The 24,393-nt window shown below is 40.3% G+C and overlaps 1 protein-coding gene across 1 annotated transcript in view; it reads left to right on the top strand.

Annotated features, from left to right (window-relative positions):
* The window catches only part of TRANK1 (tetratricopeptide repeat and ankyrin repeat containing 1), a 33,541-nt gene that overhangs the window by 5,752 nt on the left and 3,396 nt on the right, over window positions 1-24,393 (top strand). The window contains exons 6-21 of the mRNA XM_088521352.1: window positions 2,521-2,653; window positions 3,195-3,323; window positions 4,960-5,127; window positions 5,817-5,975; window positions 6,371-6,622; window positions 7,478-7,648; window positions 9,164-12,061; window positions 12,631-12,830; window positions 13,207-13,344; window positions 15,278-15,421; window positions 15,695-15,851; window positions 16,392-16,480; window positions 18,043-18,146; window positions 18,845-18,977; window positions 19,757-19,902; window positions 21,314-24,387. Coding sequence (XP_088377478.1) covers window positions 2,521-2,653; window positions 3,195-3,323; window positions 4,960-5,127; window positions 5,817-5,975; window positions 6,371-6,622; window positions 7,478-7,648; window positions 9,164-12,061; window positions 12,631-12,830; window positions 13,207-13,344; window positions 15,278-15,421; window positions 15,695-15,851; window positions 16,392-16,480; window positions 18,043-18,146; window positions 18,845-18,977; window positions 19,757-19,902; window positions 21,314-24,387 — 8,095 coding nt within the window. The remainder of the gene's footprint in view (window positions 1-2,520; window positions 2,654-3,194; window positions 3,324-4,959; window positions 5,128-5,816; window positions 5,976-6,370; window positions 6,623-7,477; window positions 7,649-9,163; window positions 12,062-12,630; window positions 12,831-13,206; window positions 13,345-15,277; window positions 15,422-15,694; window positions 15,852-16,391; window positions 16,481-18,042; window positions 18,147-18,844; window positions 18,978-19,756; window positions 19,903-21,313; window positions 24,388-24,393) is intronic.

Raw genomic sequence — 24,393 nt, 5'->3', positions numbered from 1 at the left:
GGGATGTGCAACCATCACTCCTGGCGCACCAAAAGTCGGAGTGTCCCCAGGACTGCGTGGCAGGAGCCGATGGCTTCCCCAGCTCTTCAACTTAGGAGGTTTTTAAAGGCTTTGAGTAGTATTCTGATCTACCATCTTCCAACTCGTGCCCGGGCTGTTTCACTTGCAGTTAAGATAAAGCTTTCCTCCTGGATGGCTTAAAACAAAAAACTCTTCAAGCTTTATTCTTCTCTTTTTCTACCTCTGTAACATAGTTAACTACAGTTCTGCTGGATGTAACATGCTTTTAAAACATATGATTAAGCCTTCATGGGGAAATTCTTTTTGGCTTTTAGTTGATTATACTGGATTTCTTACACGACTGATTTGCCTAATAGAAGCTTTATAAAATGTTAACTCTAGGCTCCACAGTACCATTCTGTGGCATTTACTGGCTGTCAAATTAACAGCTATGGGCATATTAATGGAATGTACTGTAATTTGCCATTTAGCTGTCACAATGCCACTGTTATTTCCATCAGAGCGATTTCAAACCGGGCTTTTTCCGTAAATAAAGTTCACTTAAGTGGCTTACAGAATGAACAGGAGTAATCCTGAAAGAGAGGGGTGGTAAGAGAAATGTATCAGCAGATTATCAGTCAGCTTGCTGATCACGATAGCAGAAGAATTAATGAATGGGGGTGCACAGACGTGCTTTAGATACTGTCCAGAGTGTATACTATGTTTGAACCAGGTGAAAAAGCCATAGGGGCTTTCGTGCTACCTTCTGTCACCCCTTTGCATGTTCGCTCTAGGCCCTGACAGTAAACCTTGTCAATATCATGAAGGACGTGTAAGGTGTCTTACCAAAATCCTTCCTTCCTAGGCAGGCAAATCAAGATGTCGTGAGAGAGCAGGATAACCATGGGTTGCCCTTGTAAAACAGTATCTCATTACTTGTTTATTGGCCATTTCATCTTTGCTCCTGAAAGTTGTCTATGTGCAAGAGAGTGAGAGATTCGAGATGAAAAATCCCTTAGCACTGCTTTTCTTTTGCAAGAGTTGAAGTAAATTGTGACTTTCTGACAACTGAAAGTTGCGCTGTTGACACTATATATTCACTGTGTGGGGGGTATTTTGAATTTGTAACTGCACAAGCAGTAATTTTTACTAGTCAAAATCTGGCATAAGGCATTAGAGGAGGACTTGACTTTGGATGTTGGGAACATATATGAAGACTGATAAATAAATGCATAATAAATGTCAGACATGGGAAAAGTATGGCTGAGTACCATTCCCAAGCACACGCTCATGCCTGATCCTTTTGGACTATGGTCCCAACTTCCATCTCTGCTTCCTCTCTCCCTCCCTAGCGTGCCTCGTGTTGCTGTCCCCCTCTTTGGCAGGCTGCCCTTTGTCTTCACCAGTCAGTGCTAAAATATCCTTCTTTGGTTTGCCTCCTTCCGCTCAGGCTTCCAGGGTTAGACTGTAAACTTTCCTGTACAAGTCATGCTGTTACCAGATCACATTCTTTGAAGCAATCTGGCCTAAAATCTGCCTCCTAATCCTTAATACCTCTCTGCATGTAAGCAGGTATATAATTATTTCTGTCTTAACTCCAGAGGTTTGCAGAGCTGACAGAGAGGGAGCTGGGCTCTGACTTGCAGTCTGCCTACTCGATTTCTGACCACTGCCTGCACTCCTTTTATCTCCTTCCCCAAGTCAGTAGCTCCCTTTTACCAATTTCAAGTTGTTTCTTTTTCTTTGCTGGGGGGTATTGGCTGCGTAAAGCTGCCTCATTTGAGCTTAAAGGGACAATATCCCGTGGCAGCAATATGTGCCTCGAGGTGCAGTAACATTTAAGTAGGCGGGTATAAGGTAGAAACTTGCAGTCAGTTACAGAAGAGTGTGGCAGACAGTATGGCTTGAGATGGAGCAGTGCTCTCCCATGACCTTGAAGGACCAGCATGTACTCATCCTCCCTTTGCTGTTCCCATGCGAAACTGACTTCAGAGAGTAATTGGAGGTGGCACGGAGCCAGCTTGGTTACTGGCATCTGCAAGGCCACCAATCCATAGCTGATTGGATAATCTTGCACGTAATTAGTTAGACTATTGGCTTATTTAGCGACCGCATGTCGCGTGCTCTTGGCAAGTAAGGGGTTGTATCTGGGCCACTATGGTATGTAAGTTGCATCTGATGCTCGATAAAGGGTCTCTGGTCTTTGGTACATTACACCAGAGTCTGTGCGCATAACACGCTGCAGAAAAGAAATGCAGAAATAAGTATTTTAAAACAGACTTCAGTTTCAATGCTATTCAGAGCAAAGTGAAATTCTCTCAAGAAAGAGGTGTGCCTCACAGGAGAAGAATATTTGTATTAGGCTTCTACTGTAACTCTTACTATTTTTTATGTATGTGGTGGATTATGGCTTTATTATTGTCCCACTGATTCTTGTCATTAAAACCAACAGAATTATGACTTAGAAAATGACTTTTGCGTATGCAAAGTAATGTTTTGCAACTGTTCTCTTTTTATCAGGTGTATGAGTGTTGTGGACTTGATATGCAAGATGTAGCAGAATTAGTCAAATGGCTTATTTCCATGGGGGCAAAAGTTGAAACCATTGGAACGTGTCCGCTTCATGCTGTTATCAGACTGTGTATCCAAGCAAGTGAGTGACATCCCCTGCTACAATTAAACGAGGTGGCCTTTTCAGATAACTGACAGCTGGAGATTTTTATTTAATCAGATACAAAAAGAAACGCCTCTCCCCCCAAATTAGATTGAACGGCTGTAACCTTGCATGGATTGTATGGCGCTATTTAAAAGGATATCTTAAGCTCTGCTTTTGATCTAATAAGCACATTTCAGTTATGTGTAGGGATGCTTATAGTATGGCTTAAAGCCAGCGTGATTGACCTGGATCATTCAGAGGCTGACTGCATCAGCTTTGAGGAAATACAGAATTTCTTCCTGCTACTTCAGTGTGGAGCAATAGTTTCTATAGATGCTGTAGGTTTCTGGATCAGTCTCAGAGTTGGGCATGCTGCAAGGCAGCAAGAACCAAGTGTCACGTCTCTCACAGCATGGCTGGCTCTTGCCATGATTTGGTTTAAGTTTTTCTTCCCCTCTTATTCTCTGTGTTCAAGAACATCTGTTTATGCCATATCCGTGTTCAGCGTTTCACAAGTGGGTGTCTTTAATCATTTCAGAAAGGAACCATCTTTTCAGGTGGTTACTGACACAGAGGCCGCATTTGAAGGATGGGATTAACCAGCAAGACAGAGATGGATGCACCGTCCTGCATGTTGTGGCATCCAGTGAATATTCCCGGAAATGTGGTAAATATACACTTTATCTTCTTTTTCTTCTGTTCCTGTGAAGATTGATTTACTTATGGGGGGAAAAAAATGAAAGATGATTTCAGTCACCAGTGTCAATTATTTCATGCTGAGGAAGAAATAGTTGAAGTCGTGTAATCAGAATATAGACTTGTAATTACAAATAATATTTAAGCATTTCATCAGTTCCTTTATAAAATATTAGATCTGATATGTTGGCTTTTTGTCTTTGCTCTTATGATTTACCTGCAACTTACTCCAGATTTTAGGTATATTTTTGAATCTCTTTGTCCTCATAAAATACTGTTACATCCACAGTATATCTGCCATTTTCTTTCTTGTTTTTAAGTAGATGAACCTTAATCCATAAGTAGTAGATGGTCATAGGAGGAATATGACATGCGCTCTTCCTGTTTTTTGGGGGGATTTCTTTTACGTTAACTTAGCCTGGCCTTTGTCCTTGTATTTCTTACTGTGGCCACGGGGTGGCAACAGAAAATAAACATCAGTCCTTAGAATCATAGAATCATAGAACGCTTAAGGTTGGAAGGGACCTCTAGAGATCACCTAGTCCAAGCCCCCTGCGCATGCAGGGTCACCTAGAGCACGTGGCACAGGAAGGCAGCACTAGACTTTTAGGTTCTTAAATGCAATGTCATTCTGGTGGTTCTCTTTAATAGCGTGTAAAAGATGCCTGTAGCCTTTAAGTAACTAAATTCGTTTTCAGTAAAGGAGTTTCGCTTTTCTTGCCTGCAGTTCCATCTGTTGCTAAATGACTACAGCATTTCCCAATCTGATCCCGTACATATGTATCTATATACACATATACAATGCATATGCATGCACTTTATGTATATAAAATTTCTATGTGTAAACATGCATGCGTGCATACTGATACATACACATTCAGATTCTTATATATAAGCATATACGTGTATACACGCACACACACACACATGTGTAATAATCCATCAGAACCACCAGCAAACAAAAATAATCCCTGAAACAGCCTGAATGGTAGGCCTTGGCAAGCAAAACAAGACAGCTATGTAGCCACCTAACCCTTTTTTTGGGAGCCATGGCTCATTTTCCCCGTTTCTCCTGTGCTCCTCCGGCTGCTTTGTGGGCTGGCGGGCCTCTTCAAGGCCAGAAGATGTCACAGATTAAGGAGGAGGCACATACTAGGTCGTGGCACTACTTCCAGAATGCTAGATAGTGTGTGAAGGCTTTAAATTCATAATTGTTTGTTGTGTTTGCTTGATCTGTAACACTTGTTCCAAAATGCTATAGAGAACAGTAACTTTTGTGGAAAGAAATAGTGCTTACCATTAGTCAAATTAGAATTTGACTAGGCCCGTTTCTTTTCTTTACATTCAGAGCAGTTGGCCTAGAGGACAGAACAGGACTGGGGCCTGTGCTTCTGATATATCCAGGGATGCCTCCAATCGCTTTACGTGCTCGCATTTTCCCTAAAGAAAACAAGATTTCAGTCTTTCTGAACAGTCTCTTGGGTTTCTGTTGAGGAATAATACCTAACAGTACCTCATTTTCATGACACTGATAGAATTCAGATCTGTATTTTTAAATAATAATGAGAATTTTGCTTCTTCTAACCCTTACTCATTTAATACTTTAGAACAGACAGAAGATGTACGCATGCTCCTGAGCTTTGGGGTTGACCCCACCATTCCAGATGCACAGTCAAGATATGTCATAGATATCTTGAAAAAGAATAAAAACTTTGAAGCTGTCAAGGCAGTCAGCAATCACATTGAGAAACACACTTCATCTGGGGAATTGTCAGGTATTGTATGCACTGTGTGTTTTCCATGGTTTTAGAATTATATTTTTTTGGATACATTTCTTTTTTTTCATGCACCTGATGCTCCATCAGTTTAAAACATTTTATTCTTCCTGGAAGGTTTCTGCTGTCTTAATACTTTTCTTAATAAATCATGCAATAAGTAACTCTAGGTTTCTGTAAATTGCTGTAAATGCTCTTTTTTCTGTAAGGCAAAATGTGGCTTCTCCAATAGAAACTGCTTCTCCTTTTGATGCGTTTCCAGCTTTGGTCTTTTACCTGAACCTTAGTTTTCAAAAACGAAGCATCTGGTAAGACTGTGGGTGGCATATTTTAAAGATCTTTTAATAAAGAAAAATGCTAGCAAGAAACAGAAACTCTGAAATGATGGTGTATGTGTGTGAAGTGATGCAGGCTGCTTTTAAATATAAAAAACCCAAAATACTTTGATTACTGCTATTACAATTTTCAGCCTAGCATGTGAAGGTAAAGAGTGTATTTGATGAGTGCGTGAAATAGCCTCTGGGATGTGAAGTCCATCCTAGGAATGGCTTTGGCAGTAAGAGTTTCAGCTATCTGATTTTAATCTGCCTCCACACATTTCTCAGAGCCCTGAGTTATTATATAATACAGTCCTGCCCTGCAAAGAGGCCAACAAGAAACTGTTTATCAATTTCCATACTGTTTTGCAGGGGGAAAGGAAAGCAAAGCTGCATCCAAGGTAGATTCTCTCCTGGATGTTCTTCAGCAGTTTCTCCAGGTCTGCAGGTCTGGAAATGGAGCACATCATAAAAATTTATTGAGGGAGGGTGCAGTTCAGAGATTTCTGAAGCTGCTCTCTACTGTGAAAGGTACAGTGGATTCCCATTTTTCTCCTTCACAGAAATTAATCAATCTGAAAAATATTTGACGCTGAAACAGAGTTTCCACTTTCTCTTTCCCTTCCTTCACTTACTGCTTTCTGCAACTGAAATTACAGAAGTAACATGCTTTTGCTTATTTTTACTGCCATGTTTTTGCCTTTAAAAAAAGAAGAAAAACAGAATATGCACAAAAATCTAATATGATAAATTGAAGTGTTTAAACTTACGCAGTCGGCATCAGGATGAAATAATGTAAGTGGAGAATTCTGTTCTTCTGTACTTTTAATTTAATTTCTTCAGTTCATTATTCAGAAATTAGTTCACAGAGAGATGAATTTCATTATCTGTTTTGAATGAGTTATTTTTTCGTATCTGTCTTCCAGAAATTCCTGAAGGGCTGGTCTGTGACATCTCCCATGCCTGTGCTAACAACTTAATAAAGCAGTTGTTGGAGAAGCAAATGTGGCACGAAGTTTTGCTGTTGCTAACAGGCAAAGCCACTGGAGAAAAACCATCAGGTGGAGGACTCCTCAAATATTGCGGCCTCTCAGATGTTGACATTGGCAGCATTATCCATCAGTGTGACCGGCTGGATGAACCCGTGCACCTCATAAGATGCTTGATAGATAGAGGAGGTGAAAAACTGAGCAATATTAATATGTTATAGAAGATTTGATGTTTTGTTTTGCATGTTTAGAGCCATATAGTTTCAGAAGCACCAAAGCATGGCTGTTGTGGCGCTCTGTAAGTGCAGTGACTTACTGGGCTTTCAGTCCCTCCGCTGCATCCACAGTGTGCAGCTTGGGGAAGCTGGTAGGGCTGCTTGGGAAGCACAGTGTTTTGCACCTGAAATTAGGCTGGCAGAGTTGGGTTTGGAGGGAATTGGCCAAGGCCAAGCCACTGTATATGTACTGGCCAAGGGCAAGCCTTCACATGTACTGTAAGCCCCAGATTTGGGGTTTAGTATGTTGTTGTGTTACAAGTAATTATTTGAGTGAATCATCGTTTCAAAGTCATGACTAAATATCTTTCCATTTTAGCTAGAGTAGACATCATAACTTTTGTTTTCTATTTTGCATGTTCTACTCCTGCATGTTTCCTTTTCGTTTTATGACTTGGTGTTGTTATATTAAGTAGGGATGCACAGTAACTTTATGAACAACTTGAGGTGTGGGGAAGCTTCTTTTTATTTGTTTTTTGGTCAGCATCTGATTTTCTTGAAGGAAGTAAGTTCTGACTTTCCTATCTTCCTGCCTCAACGGGAGGACTGGTCGCAATTTTGTGTAAGACCAGAGGAAGCTCTGAGGATTTACGTAGTCAGAAACTCTTAACAGACACTTGTAACGAGCTGACTGGCATTTAAAAAAATCCACTCGCCTGCTTAGCAATCAAAATGTGTATCGTCTTCCCCTTTTTAGTGCTTTCTGTACTTTGCTAATGATGTGGTGTATCCAGTTTAACCCCTGATGTTTTCATGTGCTTCACACTAGCTTTGCCAGATGGGATTGGAACTGAAATACCATTGCAAATCTGCTTGAAGAAGAAGTATTTTGAACTGGTGCACTTGCTGCTGAGCAAAGGTGCAGATCCTCGAAATGTCTCCATGGCACAAGGAGATACTCCTTTACATGCTGCAGTTTCCATCTGCTTAGATAAAAGAGGTAAGGTCTGTGTGCCTGGGCCTGAGGGACACCAAGGGCTGTAGCAGGTGCGCGTGTTGACTTCTTGCAGCAACTGCTTAAAACATCACCACCTCTTATGTGCTTGGCCCACCCCGCCTTTAGCTGGCATTTACTGGTGAGGTGGCAGAGCTGCAGGCAGGGTTGTGACTGTGCTTGACAGCCATGTCTTGGCTGTGAAAATTCATGTCCTAGAGGAGGCATGCAAGTTTTCAAGGTGAAGAGTTCTGCTTTTAATTTGCAGCGGCGAAGGGAGAGTTATGGCCAATCAGGTGACCACTCCGTCATCTCCATCTCTTGCTGTTTTGTACCCCTATTCCTGCTTAATCTAGCTAACTGAGAAATGAGAGATGAAAGCTTCTCCTTGAAACCCTATTAAGTTATTAAGTGGGGGTGAAGTAAATGTGAAGGGTTGAGGAAGAAAAGAGGCAAAAGCAGAGCAGTGGCAGCAGATTTGGAGGGAAGTTCTAGAGTGACTTCTGAAGGTGTTTTGCTTGTTTCTGTTCGATCAAAACTCAAGCAAAGATTTTGCTTGGAGGAGAACAGAGTGAAAGGACTTAATGGGTTATGTGAAAATGTAAGATATTCTGATAAACTATCAAATAAGCCCCAAAGTCATGTTTGATTAAAAAATGAATTAATCTTCCAGCTTAAAATAATACTTAAAGAAATTAACCTATTAATTTTGGAAGCAGACACATTTCATTTAAACCTACAGAACAGCAGCTGCTGAAAGTAAATTTCAAATCAAAAAATTCAGAGATCAAATGACAGTCTCTTAAGTATTTTTCACTGTGAAAAATGAGATGGATTTTTTTTGTAATGACTCATGTAGCAGTCTTTTGCAATTAAGAAAATAAAATGGCTCTCATATAAAAGCTGTAGAGTAGTTTTTTTGTTTTTTTTTTTTTTTTTCCTCAGGAGGTATTAGATTAGATTTTATTAGATTTTATTTTTTAGGAAATTATTCTAGGGAATTCAGATCTGGAAAGATAGGAGGATTCACCACAGACCATTTTATTAACCAGAAGTTATCTCTACTAGATCCCTGCTGGGTAGCATGTTAAAATGAACCAAATGACCCCAAAGCAATACCTGATGCTGCAGTCCGTCCACATCATCAGAGTCACCAGACTATCTTCACTAGTCATGGCTGATTTTGGAGGATTAACAAATCTGCCTGCTTCCAGAGGTTATAAAAGAATGAAATTGAAATACTGTAATTGAAATGCATTGAAGAATGAAATGCTGTGGGAGCAGTTGTGGCATAGGGGATTTTAAAGCTTTGCTGCCATTGTACTGGTTTTTTTTTATAAATCCTAGAAAAGCTTGTTTTTGGTGCATCTCAAAACCTGCTTAACAAACATGAAATGTAGACTTCTTATTTTGAAAACACATTGATTTTCATTTAATAGCTGTAGGGTGAAAAAAGGTATAAAAATTGCCAGCTTTCAAAGGCGCATTTTAAAGCAAATTGTTTTATTCTCTTCCTTGCAGACATCACTGGTTTAAGCATCCTGAGCTATCTACTTGATCTCTTTGCTTCAAGACCTTCAGATTTTCCATATCTTAATCCAAACATCCAAGATGAGAATGGAAATACAGTGATGCACATTATTTTTCAGAGAGGATTGTCCAAACAGGCTAAGAGAATAATGGATTTGTTAGCAAAATTTGATATTAACTTTAATATAAAAAACAAATTGGGGAAAGATGTGAGATACAGAATTAAAAAAAATGACCCCCTACTACTTGCCTGGAATAATGCCGTATCAGAGAAGAAGAAGTATCGACATGATATAGTAGGGCAGTCAGCAAAAATGCCTAAGCCTGCTCCAGCTTGTAACACTTCACAGGCCAAGAATGCGGGACGTTCTTCATCTGGGGCTTCATTAAAGGCACCATCTGGCAGCTCGGTGTGTAACGATGTGAAGACCCTGTGTTCTGCACAGACGAAAAATGATCAGGTGACAGAGCAGGAAATAGAACGAATCAATAGCCCCCTAACTCTGCAGGAAAGTCTAGTGCAGGAAATCACAACTTTAATTCAACAGCTGAAGTTGGGTGATACCCCGAGAAAGGATAATTCTCTGGTAAAAAAGCAGTCTTCAGCCCAGAATCACTTGGAAGAGGGAGAAAGTGAGTCCACACAACCTTGTGCAAGTGTAGCTTCTGCTGAAGGGAAAGAGGAGGATCCGGAGAAAATGCAGGGAGCAAGGGAAAGGCTTGCTGAGTTTCCGATGGACCTGCCTGGTGCAGATGTAGAGAAGGAAGAAGCAGTGGAAGAGTGTGAGAATATTCAGGATGTTGAGACATACGTTCAGGAGTTTGATAACATGACATGGGAAATAGAGTGCACTCCGGAAACGCTGAAAACGTTGCGCAGCAAAGCGCTGCCATGTCATCTAAAAACCAAAACGATAATGGCAATTCAGCGGCTCGGCACTGGGGAGTGGACTAGGGGCCTTCAAAAGCCACTCAGACATTTGAAAGCTGATATCCAGTTGTACGAAGCCAAGTTGGGCAAGGGAGAGAGAATGCTGTGGGAACTTGCGATAGACTTTTCCCCTCGTTGCAGCGAGAGCGCGGAAAAGATCATGGAGAAGGAACAATCAAAAAGCCATCCAGAAAAGTCTGGAAGAGTTTACACAGAAATAATCCGTATTTGGGCCATTGTTCTGGACCACTGCAAGCTGGACCGTGTCATAGATAACATATGTATTTCCTACAATCGTGGCTTGTCCTGTGTCCTCAGGAAAAAGCTCAAGGGCATAAATGAAGGACATCAGACCTATAATGCAAAAACAGAGAAACGCGTTCCTCGTTGTTACGTTGAGGACCCAGAGGCAGAGAAAACAAAAGAACATACCATACCTGAGTATTTCCCTCCAGCCAGTGCAGTGGAAATGGAGTACAACATAATGAAGTTTCACAGCTTCAGTACTAACATGGCATATAACATTATAAATGATATACATTCTGCTGTTGAATACCCCTTCCGAGTCGGGGAATTGGAATATGCGGTAATTGACCTCAACCCGAAGCCCATGGAACCAATTATTTTAATTGGGAGAAGCGGGACAGGGAAGACAACTTGCTGCTTGTACAGGCTTTGGAAGAAATTCCATTCGTATTGGGAAAAATCCACTTTGGCCAAAGGTCCTCTACTGGAAAGGCAAACATGGCAGCAAAGGCAATGCAATGAAGTTGAAAAGGTTAAACTGGAGAAGAAAGAGAATGATGATGAAGAAGGAAGTGATGATTCTAGTGAGGAGCAGGCCAGTGATGAGCAAGAACAGGACAGTGGAGATGAAAAGGTACCTGCAGGCACAGTATGTGCAAAAACAGATCATTCTGAGGACTGTGAAGAAGAGCAAGTGCAAAGTGCTGAAGCATCGAACAGTCTGGAACACCTGCACCAGATCTTTGTGACAAAAAATCCTGTCTTGTGCCAGGAAGTTCAGAAAAATTTCATTGAACTTTGCAAGTCTTCTAGGGTAACCAGTCACTTCAAGCCTCTGGAGCCAAATATTCACAAACTACAAGATGTTAAAGATGAGAATTTTCCATTGTTCATCACCTCCAAACAGATGTTGCTGTTACTGGATGCATCCATGCCCAACCCGTTTTTCCCAAGGAACGAGGATGGAAGTCTTAAAAGAACCATTGTTGGTTGGAGTCCTCGGGAAGACTTGCTTGTACCAAACTGGCAAGATGAGGATGAAGAATGTAATGCTGAAGCAGAACATGGTGATGATGAAGGAGCTCCGGATGCATACTGCAGGGAAAGAGATTCTCGGACTTTTGTGACTTATGATGTGTTTGCTAATGAAATATGGCCAAAAATGATAAAAGGTAAAAGCTTGTACAATCCTGCACTCGTTTGGAAAGAAATAAAATCATTTTTGAAAGGCTCTTTTGAGGCATTGAGCTGCTCTGGGGGTAAACTGACAGAAGAACAGTACAAAAAACTCGGCCGGAAAAGATCACCGAACTTCACAGAAGACAGGAGTGAAATCTATCGCCTCTTCTGTCTTTATCAGCAGATAAGCTCACAGAGGGGTTACTTCGATGAAGAAGATTTACTGTATAATTTGTCTCAAAGACTGTCAAAGATCAAGGAGCTGCCTTGGTCCATTCATGAGTTTTATGGTGATGAGATTCAGGATTTCACCCAGGCTGAGCTAGTGCTGCTAATGAAATGCATCAATGACCCTAATGCCATGTTTCTGACCGGTGACACTGCTCAGAGCATAATGAAGGGAGTTGCTTTTCGTTTCAGTGATCTGAGGTCACTGTTTCATTATGCAAGCAAGAACTCTATGGACAAGAAGCAGCGTGTTAGAAAACCGAAAAGGATCTATCAGTTGTACCAGAACTACAGATCTCATTCAGGTAGAGTGCCAAGTTTATCATGTGCTTCTGCTCTTTGGGTGTCATGAACACTTGTAAGTTTTTACTGATCCATTCAAAACATCTTTAAAGAGCCTAAGCTTTTTTTTAAGAGCTCAGATGGTCAGGTCTTTCTGACATCTAGACTCTATATTCCGATGCCTCAACTAGAAAGCCAAGAATAAAGGCTTTTAAAAATGTAAGTTGTCATTTTTGCTACACTTACACTTATTGATTTTTTTTTTTTGCATTTGACTTGAAGGAAAGCTTAAGCTTAAAATATATATGTATGTGTGAACGTGTGTATATATATATTTCTCCCCTCAAAATCCCAAATTATTAGGCTTTACAGGATTGGTGGTGTATTTCAACTTTTTTTCTTGCTTATTTTTCATTTGCATCCTTCATTTTGTGATGAGGAAGTCATTGCTACGTCTTTGTAACGTGCTTTCTGATCAATATAGGTCTATTAGTCATATCCGGTCAAAGTACAGAAACATAAAATGGACCTTACAGCTGCCTTTTTGCTTTACATAGTTCTATCTTTAAGTTCTATCTTTTGCTTGTTAAAGGTATTCTGCATCTCGCTTCTGGAGTGGTCGATTTGCTTCAGTACTATTTCCCAGAGTCTTTTGACCGCCTTCCTAAGGACTGTGGTCTCTTTGATGGACCAAAGCCTACGGTCTTGGAGTCCTGCAGTGTTAGTGACCTGGCAATTCTGCTGAGGGGCAACAAAAGGAAAACACAACCAATTGAATTTGGAGCACATCAGGTTTGATTTTCTTAGGTATATGGCTTTTTGCAAAATACTTCCGGGCCTGTTGCTAATTAAATCATCATTTTATATGGACCTCTCTCTGCCACTTCTTCTGCTCTTTTTTTGCATAGATACCTTCTATTATATTTCATTCTGGTTCAAAACTTTCTTTCACAAGTTCTTTGTCTTTCTCCTCATGAGATGTATCGTCAGCATTCTAGCTGCAGCTTAGCAAACTTCTTTGTGGAGTGTATGAAAATACCTTCAGGTTGAATTTTTTTCTGTTTTTGAGAGAGCTTTTGAGAAAACCATCACACGTTTGTGTGTGCTTTATATGTCTCTTACCTTTTTTGTTTTCTAATTTGTTCTTTTTATTCACACGTTGTGGTAGGTAATATTAGTTGCAAATGAGATGGCCAAGGAGAAGATACCCGAGGAACTCAGTTTAGCACTTGTACTGACAATTTATGAAGCAAAGGGCTTGGAATTTGATGATGTCCTCCTCTACAATTTCTTCACAGACTCTGAGGTATTTAAGCCTTCCTTATCTCCATTTTTTTTTCTTAGTGCCTTTATTTTACATAGTTTAATTGGCTTTGCAGCTGCAGTCATGGTTTCCACCATGGTGGGTGGCCGTTGCATGACCCTTGTGTAGCTTTACCATGAACTGTGATGCTGGACCCTAAGAAAGCGCCATAGTCTACCCTAGGATCACCACTCTTCTGACAGATTATTATTTTGATTTGTCAGCTCATGGACTTGAAATCATTGCTTTTATTTTGTCCTGGGTTGACAAAATGTTTTGATTCTATTTAAAAAAATAAAAGATTAATAGAACAACTATGATCAGAAGCAGATATCGGAGGGAGGAAACATGCCACATAGCCACCCACAGTTTAGCTCCAGAAAATTCAGTGTGATCTAGCTCAGGAGTTGGCAGGAAACATGGGGAGTTCTCATGGTCCACAGCCAACACTGTCATCTCCAGAGTGGCTTCTGTTGAAGGTGGCTTTCTTTCCTTGTGGTATGGTGGCTTTTATGTCATCCCTTCAGGATTCTCCTTGAGTTCAGAGCCTCCTTCTCAAAGGCTTTATGCAGGCCAGAGCTGGTGAGGACCCAGCTCTTCGTGCGTGTCGCAGTTGGATGCTGACTGCCACAATCTTGCTCCTGACGCCAAGTCCTTACCCTGCCAAGCCTGTCCAGGCAGCAAACACCACCCTTGTTGAATGCATAGGCAAAGACTAATTGCCTGGTGCTTAGCTTCCGTGCAGTTAAATACTCGGTGTAAAAGCTTCTCTGCCTTTAACCCTTAAAACACTCAGACAATGTCTGAGATGTGGTTTTCAGCTGTTGAAAACCACAGGTGTGTAAGGGAAAACTAAGGCAGCTTGCTGACAGATCTCCAGAGAGGTGAAATACTGTAGTGAGGGTGGAGGGAAGGAGTTTGAGGTAAATCACCTTGAACCAGGCTTGGTGAGATTGGGGAACAATATGTTACTGGTTACTACCGCAAATTTCTCTCAGTTTATTTGTTTTCCATGATGTGAGTTGTGCTCAGAAAAATAATGAATTAATAGCAGAATTTAGAAATGAGTGTGTTGAGAATTTTAGCTTGGCTCTAGTAAAGTGTATCAGGCCTGGACAATTATTTTCATACAATTCTTCCATTTTCCTTTGAGTCAACAGTAATTGAGTTGAGTAAATAAGCAGGTCAACCAGAAGATCACACTGTGGATTTTAGCTTTGAAAAGATGAATCTCAGGACTGTGATAAACACAGCGAATTGGCTGTGTGCTGTCTGTAAACTGTTGGATTTACTTTTTATAAAGGTTTAAAATGAGATTTGAGATGAGTCTTGCGTTTGTGAAGCAAAGTTAAATGAGTAAGTTAAAAGAGGAAGAAAAATAAAAACGCCTCCAGCCCCTAGAATAAAATTTTACTCCCCAGTTGTTACTTTGTAATCCACGAAAGGTTTAGGAGTGTATTGATCATGACTGATTGCATTCAGGTCTTCAAAATGCATTTGACAAGAAAAAAAACTGCATTTTTTCCAGTAAGAAGAATTAAGCTATGTTAGTTTGTTCAAGGGTCTGACCCACAGAAGAGAAAGTTTGTGGTTGTTTATCAGCCTTAATATCAGCGTTTTCAGTTTCTGCCACAGATTTGGCACTACTTAAACAGTTTTTCATTCAATACCAAGAATAAAACAAGTCGACCTAATAATGTACCTATGATTTTATGGGTTAACTTTGCAGAGAGGAAGGGTGTCAGGAACCTGCAGGAAGTGTGATTTGTTTCATGTCGTGAATGCACATCACAAATCTGCAGCCACACTTCACATGTATCTAAGTATATTTGTACATACTTACAGAAACTGTTTTTACATGTTTATATGACTAGATGTATTGTATGTATGGGCACCAGTGCTGATTGCAACTAACCTCATGCTACTGACATTCCAGGCTTACAAAGAATGGAAGATCATTTCTTCTTTTGCACCCAGTGCAGATGAACAAGGAGAAAAGAAAGTGCTCATTGAAACACCCCTAGGGGATGTCACTGCTACACCAAAGAGGCCTTCTTCTTTTAATGTAGAAATGTACAAGGTGAGTTTTCTGTAAGGCTGGGAATGGGAAGGCAAAAAGGAAGCAAAACAGGCAGCTTTAGCTGTGGCTGCATGCACATTAGCTGTACAATTGCAAATGGAATTGAAAATCCCATCTTTAATATTTAGACTTGCTTGCTTTAAAGTACTGATTTCTGTGTGTTTTATTCTGTATATGTTCACTATTTAACTTTTACTGCAAAGTATGTCACTTAGTAGCACATTCGTTCATCTGATATTTTATTTTACTTTGTTTATTTTATTCTTCATTCAGATGCTGAATGGAGAACTAAAGCAATTGTATACTGCCATTACAAGAGCCAGGGTCAATCTTTGGATCTTCGATGAAAACAGAGATAAACGGGCTCCAGCTTTTAAATATTTCATCAAAAGAGAATTTGTTCAGGTTGTCAAAACAGATGAAAATAAAGGTATTATTTTACCAAAGCTCCTTTGAAACAGGTCACTAAATGCTTTCATGCTTTCAGGCTGCATAATACTCAATGATAGAATTCTTTGGTCCCACAGACTGTTTGCTGATCGTGCTTTTACAAATTGCCTTTGAGTTCAATGTGTCTTATTTCTTTTGGCTGTAAAGATTAGCTGCCTATGTGGATATATAATCTCATCAATATCATAATTGCTATTTTTTTCTGCACAATAGTCAGAATGGTTCATGGATGACCGTCTCAGCAGAAACAGATTTGTCAAATGATAGAATTTGGTTTAGGTGAAGAGAGTGGATTTACTCAAGATCTTGTCCGAAAAACAGGCCTTTCAAATATCCAACACAGCCTGTTTATACTCAGTGCACTGAAGAGGAGTGAAAAATGCATGTAACTCTTATTTGACTGTTCCCGACTTGAACACAAATCTTAGGCAATTTGTTATACTTTGAGATCTCAGTGCTTAGCTTTTGTGCTTGGGTAATGACTTCTGTTGTAACAAAATGATTACCCTTGCCTTTCTAGACTTGGATGACAGCATGTTTGTTAAAACCTCTACTCCAGAAGAATGGAATGTACGGGGAGACTACTTTGCTAAACATCAGTGCTGGGAGGTAGGACTTACGTGTTTGTCTGAAACAGATTTTTTGCCTGTTCCAAAACTTTTTGCTTTTGCATCTCTAAATTTACTTCTAAACCTTTCATTTGCTCTGTAGCAGTGTTTTTTAATCTGTGGTCTGAAGTTCTCTGAATGTCTACGGGCTACTTGTAAGCAATTTGCAAAAAGTGAACGGGGAAATTAAGCCTGTTGTCTGTAATCTTCAAATGACTACCACGAAATTTGCAGTCTGGGGGGAAAATATTTGAATGTTGACAAATCAAAGATGCTTGAAAAAAAAAAAAAATTGTGCCTCACCAATATGAACCGATTGGCTTTTGTAAATCTGAGCCTTGTCATTGCACATTAATTTAGGCAAATGAAAACATGTAATTGAAGTAGCTGGATCTGTGTGATCCAGCTGTGGATCCGAGAGCCCATCTGTGGTTTTGCCAAGAATAAATGGGGATGGATACAAAAAATGCATACTAGGGAACAACATGTAAGAACCAAGGAGTTTCACTGCAATAACAAAACTTACAGGATTCTCTTACTGCTTAAAGAACAAATGAGAAGTTACCTTCAGCTGTTTTAAACTCATGCCATTTTAGCCTGCTCTTCAGGCTAGAAAATTTATTGAATATATTTATTCATTGATAGATAATTAAATAGGATTTAGTATAACAGTTAAGTGTGGAATTGTTCTTAATATTTCTCAACTCAGCAAATAAAATTTGGAGCGCTTCTTTTTTCTGAAGATGACAGAATAAAAGCTTCTTTTATTGATAATGGCAACACGTATGTTTTTATGGAATATAGACATTTATAATAAAAGAAAAATTTAAATAAGCAGCTGCCACTATAAGTGGTCTTTTTCTTCCTTTGATGGAGGAAAAAAAAGAAAACAAAGGCAATTTCCTAAATGAATATAAAAGGGTTTGGGTAAAAAACAGACAATTGTATCATCATTCCTATATTAAGAAATTATCTAGGGAATTGGATAGTGTTAAGAGTGGCTTGCAATGTCGAATTCTCAAACAAAAGACACTACTAATGGATATAATAAGCAAATACAGTATTGCAAAATGACAGAGGTGATAATCAAGCAAACCTTGTTATGAGTAGGGTACTCACAGTGTTTCTCTGTAGTGTCCTTGTGTGATAAAAACATGAATATATCTTCTGTACAGTTTGAACATGTTTTTTGTTGGCTTTCCTAACTTTTATTAGTAGAATTTGTGGCAGATGCCTGTTGCCTTACCGATTAATGCTTTAGGCTCCCATTCAAAGTGTGTGTGTATTATTTACTCCACCAGTCTGCCAGGAATTCTGCTTTCACTACTTCCATGTTAATTTTACAAGCGTTGTTAATTAAGGTGCTAGTTGTAGTAGGGGTAAATGTGGACTGACTTTAAAGCCTTTATTTGCCTTAAAAATACACTCCAATGTTTTACCTTTCCTTATTCCAGGCACCCTGCCAGTCTTCCTGTTATCCATTACAGTGATAAGTGTTGCATTTATATGATAAGCCATGAGCTGGATGCAGATGTGTGAATGTTCTGTGTTATTTCACCCCAGGTAGCAGCCAAATGTTACCAAAAGGGAGGAGCAGCAGAGAAAGAGAAGCTGGCCATGGCACATGATGCTGTCCTTAAGGTGCACTCCAAGAAATGCAGCCCCAAGTAAGGCTAAAGCCAAACGAGCAGACCAGTCGTTCTGGGAAGCCAGATGTCAGGGCCGGTGGGTGTGGAGATGTCCACCATAGTGGTGGGACCAAGTTGGAGACGTCGGAGAAAACATGGGAGATGTGTCTGTGATGGGAACCAAGGGGTAGTCACTCTTAGAAAACAGAGAAGCCTCTGTGAGGGGATGGCCCTCTGTGTGGGTGATGAAAGAGGATAAAAAATGGGAAGGGCAAGCATGGTTAGAGCAGACTGGGGCTCCTGCTCCCTGTGGGCAACAGTGAAAGCTCTGGGAAGAAAACAGGCATCCTGCCATGATGCCAGAAAGGCTTGACTTGTTGAGTGCTACAGAGCAAAGGCTGAATTGAATCACTGTTTTTAATGGCATCAGGGCATACGCAGCAGAAAGGAAGGAGGGGCAATTTAAGTTAAAGAAGTTACCTGGCACAAAATGACTTTGTCCTTTACTATGCTTAGCTGGAAAATTACAAGAAGCTTTTTACTATCCAGAGTGGTGAGATGCTGGAGCAGAGTTTTGATCAGAGCAATATGGGCCCAAAGTCAAGCTGGAGTAATGGCCCATTGGTTCATGAACAGCAGGCACCATGTCAGTGTTGTCTGGATTCAGTGAATGATCATGTGATCCTAAATTTCATTTAATCTGTGTCTAAGCACTATTTTTCTCTTTCTTTTGTCAGGGAAAAAAAGATGGAGTATATGGCCCTGGCGAAAACTTACTTGGAATGTAGAGAACCAAACCTATCACTAAAATGTCTGTTTCAGTCAAAAGAGTTCCAGCTTTGTGCAGAACTATGTAAAAAGTTAGGAAAGGTATTGAATTCTCTACCTTTATTTCTTTCCTTTGCTGAGAGCTTTCACCCTTCCCACCCTTGACCCTTAACATTTGTCACACAGTAGCTGTAAGGGAAATGAAGAGGGAAATGCACAAATGATGCAGTTGTGCTCTGTAGATTTATTTCTTCAGTTTTTCTCAAAGGTGATTATCAGCCATGTCTGCTATGCAGTAGAAAGGTATTTATTAATTTAATATAAAGTGAACTGTTAATTTATTAGTAAAATAATCTGATGATACTGAAACTTCACTGATTAATGCAGGTAACTAAAAGGAGCTCTAGAACTTGGAAAGGTTAAGTAATATCCACAGAGTAAGGTAGCAGAGTGCTGATGACTATGGTATTATGATTTAATTCTGAGCATTGGCAGACAATTTTCTAGGTGTATTACAATATTCAGCATTTCTTATTTGCAGTATTTACACTAACAGATTGTAATAGCGATTTTCCCATAATAATTGAAGTTATAGGTGTAAGATTACCATTCCCATTCTGCATGCAAACTGGCTTAATTCTGCTTCTGATGTCAGTGAGCTTTTCACATTGTGCTTTTCTTTTTCCCCAGTTTTTCCAACATAAATATTTTGAAGGCTTTTAAAAAACTGTTTAGTTTTACTGATGGTAATTCTAATACATTTTTCATTGTTTTACTTTAATTGTTTTGAAGCGTGTTGCTGTATGAGACATCTACACGATTAAATTCGTGCAGTTTTGACTGTTTAAAAGATTTTAGCTTTATTGACTTCTGTGTTGCAGATGAAAGATGCTGCAGTTTACTATCAGAAAAGCCAGTGCTACAAAGAAGCATCCAGGTGTTACGAACAAATTGAGGAATTTGATCTAGCAATTAAGATGTATTGTCAGGAGGAACTCTACGAGGAAGCAGCTCAGGCAGTTGAAAGGTATCTTTTCCAAGTGGTTGTTGGAAAAGAAAATACTTTTTCTCTTCGGTCACCAGCTTCAACTTCATACAGTAGTCTCCACAAAATTTTTAAGAGTTTTTTTTCCTGGGGTCTTTCTTTTATATGAAGTTAGTCATCACAGTCTCTCTTTAGTCATGTTAATGGGGCTCATGCTGCCTCTCTGACAGATGCTTTGTCCCAGGCTCTGCTGTTGAGCTTCTCTGAGCTTTTCCATCCCTTCTCCCCCAAACTGACTAGGTACAGTTGAGATCTGTCTCACACTGTGCTAAACTGAGTTTCGTTACTATCTTTTAACCGAAATTTCATCTTGTACTATCCTTGTGGTATCTTCTGTTCTTGTGCAAACATTTATTGGCCACTGTTCTTATTATACCTAATTTGACCGTTGCAGTAGCAGAGACTTCTTAAGACTATATACACCAGTTAGACTTCCAACAAGGCCTATGTTTACACACCTACGTTGAAATCTAATGAAATTCTCTGTGATGCACCTTGAATAATTCTTATACTAAGGGAATTGCTTTTTAAAGGTATAAAAGTTACGTGATGTATAGAGATAGTTTGATCAAAAATTGCAAGTGTTAAAGTCACATTGCCATCTAATGTTTTGCCTTTCTAAATCATTTATGCGAATTTACCCGCAAATCAGCACTCCCGCGTTTGTCACGATAATAATGAAAGGCTAAGGATAATTTACTTACCCATCAGAAAAAGAAAATACTCATTCTCAGCATGGGAGAATGCTTCTGCAAGACTTATTAATTGGCTTAATAATTTAACGTTAGGCAATAACAATTAATGACGGAGTGTTTTAAAGTGAATGTTTTGAAAGCTGCAACCATATGCTCAGGCATTTAGTAAGCTGCAAAGTGTATATAGATGCGTATGGCAGGACGTAAACTGACCTACTTGTGGTATAGACTCCTAAACAATATTAACAAGACTGGCTTGGGGAAAATTGATACTCCAATTTATTTCATTCTGGTGAGTGTTCATGTAAAGAACCACTGTATATTGAGGCTCACTAACAAGCAGAAGATTATCACTGGTAAAATGCATTTAAATTAATTTGAAATACAGTGACGACAACATGGAGCAAAACTCACTGATGCTGTAAGTCTTGTCATCTTGTTTATATTGAAGTTTCAGTGGTCTTGCCTCAGATAACGTGGTCTTGCCTCAGATAACCTTATGCTGCAGTTATTTTTTTCTGTAAGTTTTTCTTTTAAAACGATATGATCATTTTTCATATGACAGACATAACTTGAAATAATTGGCCTTTTAAGGAAGGGCTTCTTGAAGCAGGTATGTTACTTGTTTAGGTTGTGGTTTTGTATCTGGGTTAGTCACCTCTATGAGTAAATTGATGTCAATGTATCCTTTATTTCAGGTATGAAGAGATATTAAGTACAAAAGGACAAACAATTTGCAAACTCTCATGCACAGCAAATCAGTTTTATTTGGAAGCGGCTGCAAAGTACCTGGCTGCAAACAGAACTGAGGAAATGATGCGCCTCCTCTCAAAACTTGACGTGGAGGACCAGCTTGAGTTCCTGAAGTCTCGCAGATGCTTGCACCAAGCGGCAGCCCTGTTGAAAAAGGAAGGTCGAGAGGAGGAGGCCGCTAAACTGATGAAGCAGCACGGGTTTGCTCTGGAGGCCGCGAACCTCACGTCTGCCAAGGAGTTCCGCGCGTCGTGTTTGCTTGCTGCGGCCCGCGCCGGCGCGGCTCCCGGCTCGCCATCAGAACTGGCGGATAGGGAGGCCATCCTCCGAGAAGCTCTTGAACTTTGCGAGCAAACCAAACAAAAATGTGGCATTGCAGAGGCAATGCTTTTGCAGGGAGCTCTGAACGGAGACTTCACGCTGCTGAGAAGAGCTTACCATGAGTTCCTGTCTCTGAACCACTCTGCGGGCGCAGTGGAAGCGCTCTTTGCGTTATCTCGTTGCAGCGTACCGAGCCAGGACATCCTGTTTTTGGCAACGTGTGGCTTAATGGCTCTTCTAAGACTGGTTAGGGCGTTGAAGAAAGCAACCACCAATGCGGAGAAAGATATGGTGAAGTCATGCTTTGCCTATTTTGGGATTGTGCCAACGAGGGACAGTTGTTGCCAGGTGTCTCAGAACGAAGCCAAACCCATTCTCAAGTTTTTGTCAGACAGCACAAGTCTAAGAGAGAGGAAGACGAAAGATGACTTCTCAGTAAGAACAGAGGAGGTAAAATCTGCTTTGAAGCAGCACTTGTTAAGCAGGTTGTATTCCATCACCCACGAGTTGCTGATGAAGCGTTACCCTGATGTTTGTTCGAAGTACATAGCTGGCTTGAACTGTGAAGATGAAACCTGTGAGGATTTCCATAGGCCTCTGCTGCGCCATGAAGCAAAGACCATCCTGCAATGCAAGATGCATCTGGCGGCAATAAGCGGACTGGTGCTGGAAGCCACTAGGATTTTCCCTAAAGAACTAGTGAATCAATTCAAAGACTTTGATGACATTTTGACTGCTGACACGTCATGTCAAGGCCTTCTAGATATGTTTTTTCCTAAACATTTCCATTTGAGAATATTGTCTGAGAACCCAAAGGCATGCAAAGAAATACTGGAATTTAGTAACATTCTCGTCAAACCGTGTAGAGCAGTGTTGAGGGAGTACATCTCATTTCAGTTCAAAATTCAAGATGCTAGAGCTAGAAGAGAATCAACTAACTTGTGGCTAAATGCCATGGGTGCTTTTGTGTTATCTTCAGGTTATCCTGAAGAATTTGAGAAACTTCTTTTGAAGGAAGAGGAAGATTACAACAAAGAGCTAAACCTTGCATTGTCAAAGGCAAAAAACTCCCTGAAGAATGAAGGCCAAAGAAGAAAGATCAAAGGAATAGATGGCAGATATGGTATGTTGATACCTGACAAAAATGCTGAAAACGCAGGAAGAATGCACTTGTGTTTCATTCGACTTCTGGAAAATTCCCTTGAGCAATTCTATGTTCATAAGAACCCAGAAGACTGTAAGTGGTTGTTTTTCCGTTTTATGAATGTGTTGATCAGGAAATGCACTACTTACCTGGTTCCAAGCATACGAAACACCGTGATGCTGTTGGAATTCCAGTATATCCTCTCTTGCACTGTCCTCATGCGTCTCTTCAAGAACCTTACTCTTTGCCTTCCAAAGAGTTACATTGCTCTCATTCATTTTTGGGATTTTTTGTTTGGGAGCAGAGACCATAACAAAGAACTTGGAGACACATTTTCCATTATACAGGAGTACAGACCGAAGGACGTATACGCAGCTGGACAGAATTTCAGATTTCATCTCCGTTATCTTGCAGAGGTTTTGTGTGGAGTTTATGGGAACTTCAATGTCCTGATGGATGCTTTTGAAGATCTTGACTGCGTAACCTCAGGGGAGGCTGAGCGGTGCGTCGTGTTGTGCTTAGTGATGTTACTGAATACCGATGGGGTGCATAATTCTAAATGTAAACCTCTCTTAAGCCAACACTTTCCCGAAATAAAGGCAATACTGAGATCAATGAAGAACAGTTTTCCCTCTGAAGTGCCTGCAAGATTGCTAAAGATTGTGGAGCAAGTGAGTGATGCTGCACAGCTAAGAGACATTGCTGAAGGCCTGCAAGAGCTTCTCATGGAGCGGGACGAAGAGTACTTAGTGGATTGCCAGTGGAAGTGGGAATCTGGGTACACGCAGGGGCACTCACCCATACGGGGAATCCTCTATGAAACCCTAAACCTTGACAGGTTTGTGTCTGCTTTGGATAAGACAGAATATGCTGATGAGGTAGAAAAGGAACTCGAAAGCGATCAGTGTCTAGAGGGCAGAAAGGATCCCCTGGAAGTCATTGCATTCAGCAAGCAGCAGAAGCAAGCGCAGAAAGCATCGGCACAACGGCAGCTGCATCTTGTCTTCCAATTCGTCCGTCTGTGCATGAAGTGGAAAAGGAAGGCGTGCTCCAAAACCGAGCCTGTCACAGTGGAAGGAGAGGAATTTTTATCAGAGATCTTCAAAAAAGCAGATATTGACCAAACCCAGTGTGACCTCTGTGGAGTCAGGTTTATCGAAAGCCCTGGGAACTATTTCAGCCAGACAGCAAATATGGAGGGAGATGCTTCTGAGGTTGTGACACCAACCGAGATCAGTATGGAAGGGAAGTTGCATGTGGAAGAACATGCAGTTTCCGTGGCCGGTGAGTCTTTCAAAGATCACAAGAACACAGATAAACACAGAAATAATGCTGCTGCCTACAAACACTATGCAGATTTTTTCAGAAGAAAGGTGGACAGGATAATATATGATGGACTGGAAGTAGTGAAGACTATTAAAGAAAAGATGTACAGTCGAGATCATCTAGCATATAAAGAAGGTTTCAACGTATGCCAAAGTAAAATCAAAGAGAATATTAAGAAGATTTCAGACACAGTCGAGGAAATCTATGAGAGAAAAGCCTGGTGTGAAGGTAAAT

The sequence above is a fragment of the Tinamus guttatus genome, unplaced genomic scaffold (genome assembly GCF_059628265.1).
Source record: "Tinamus guttatus ecotype Peru unplaced genomic scaffold, ASM5962826v1 Tinamus_guttatus_pri_ptg000119l, whole genome shotgun sequence".
In the NCBI taxonomy this organism is placed as follows: domain Eukaryota; kingdom Metazoa; phylum Chordata; class Aves; order Tinamiformes; family Tinamidae; genus Tinamus; species Tinamus guttatus.
The sequence above is the reverse complement of the archived record's forward strand: the minus strand, read 5'-3'. Positions and strand labels throughout refer to the sequence as shown.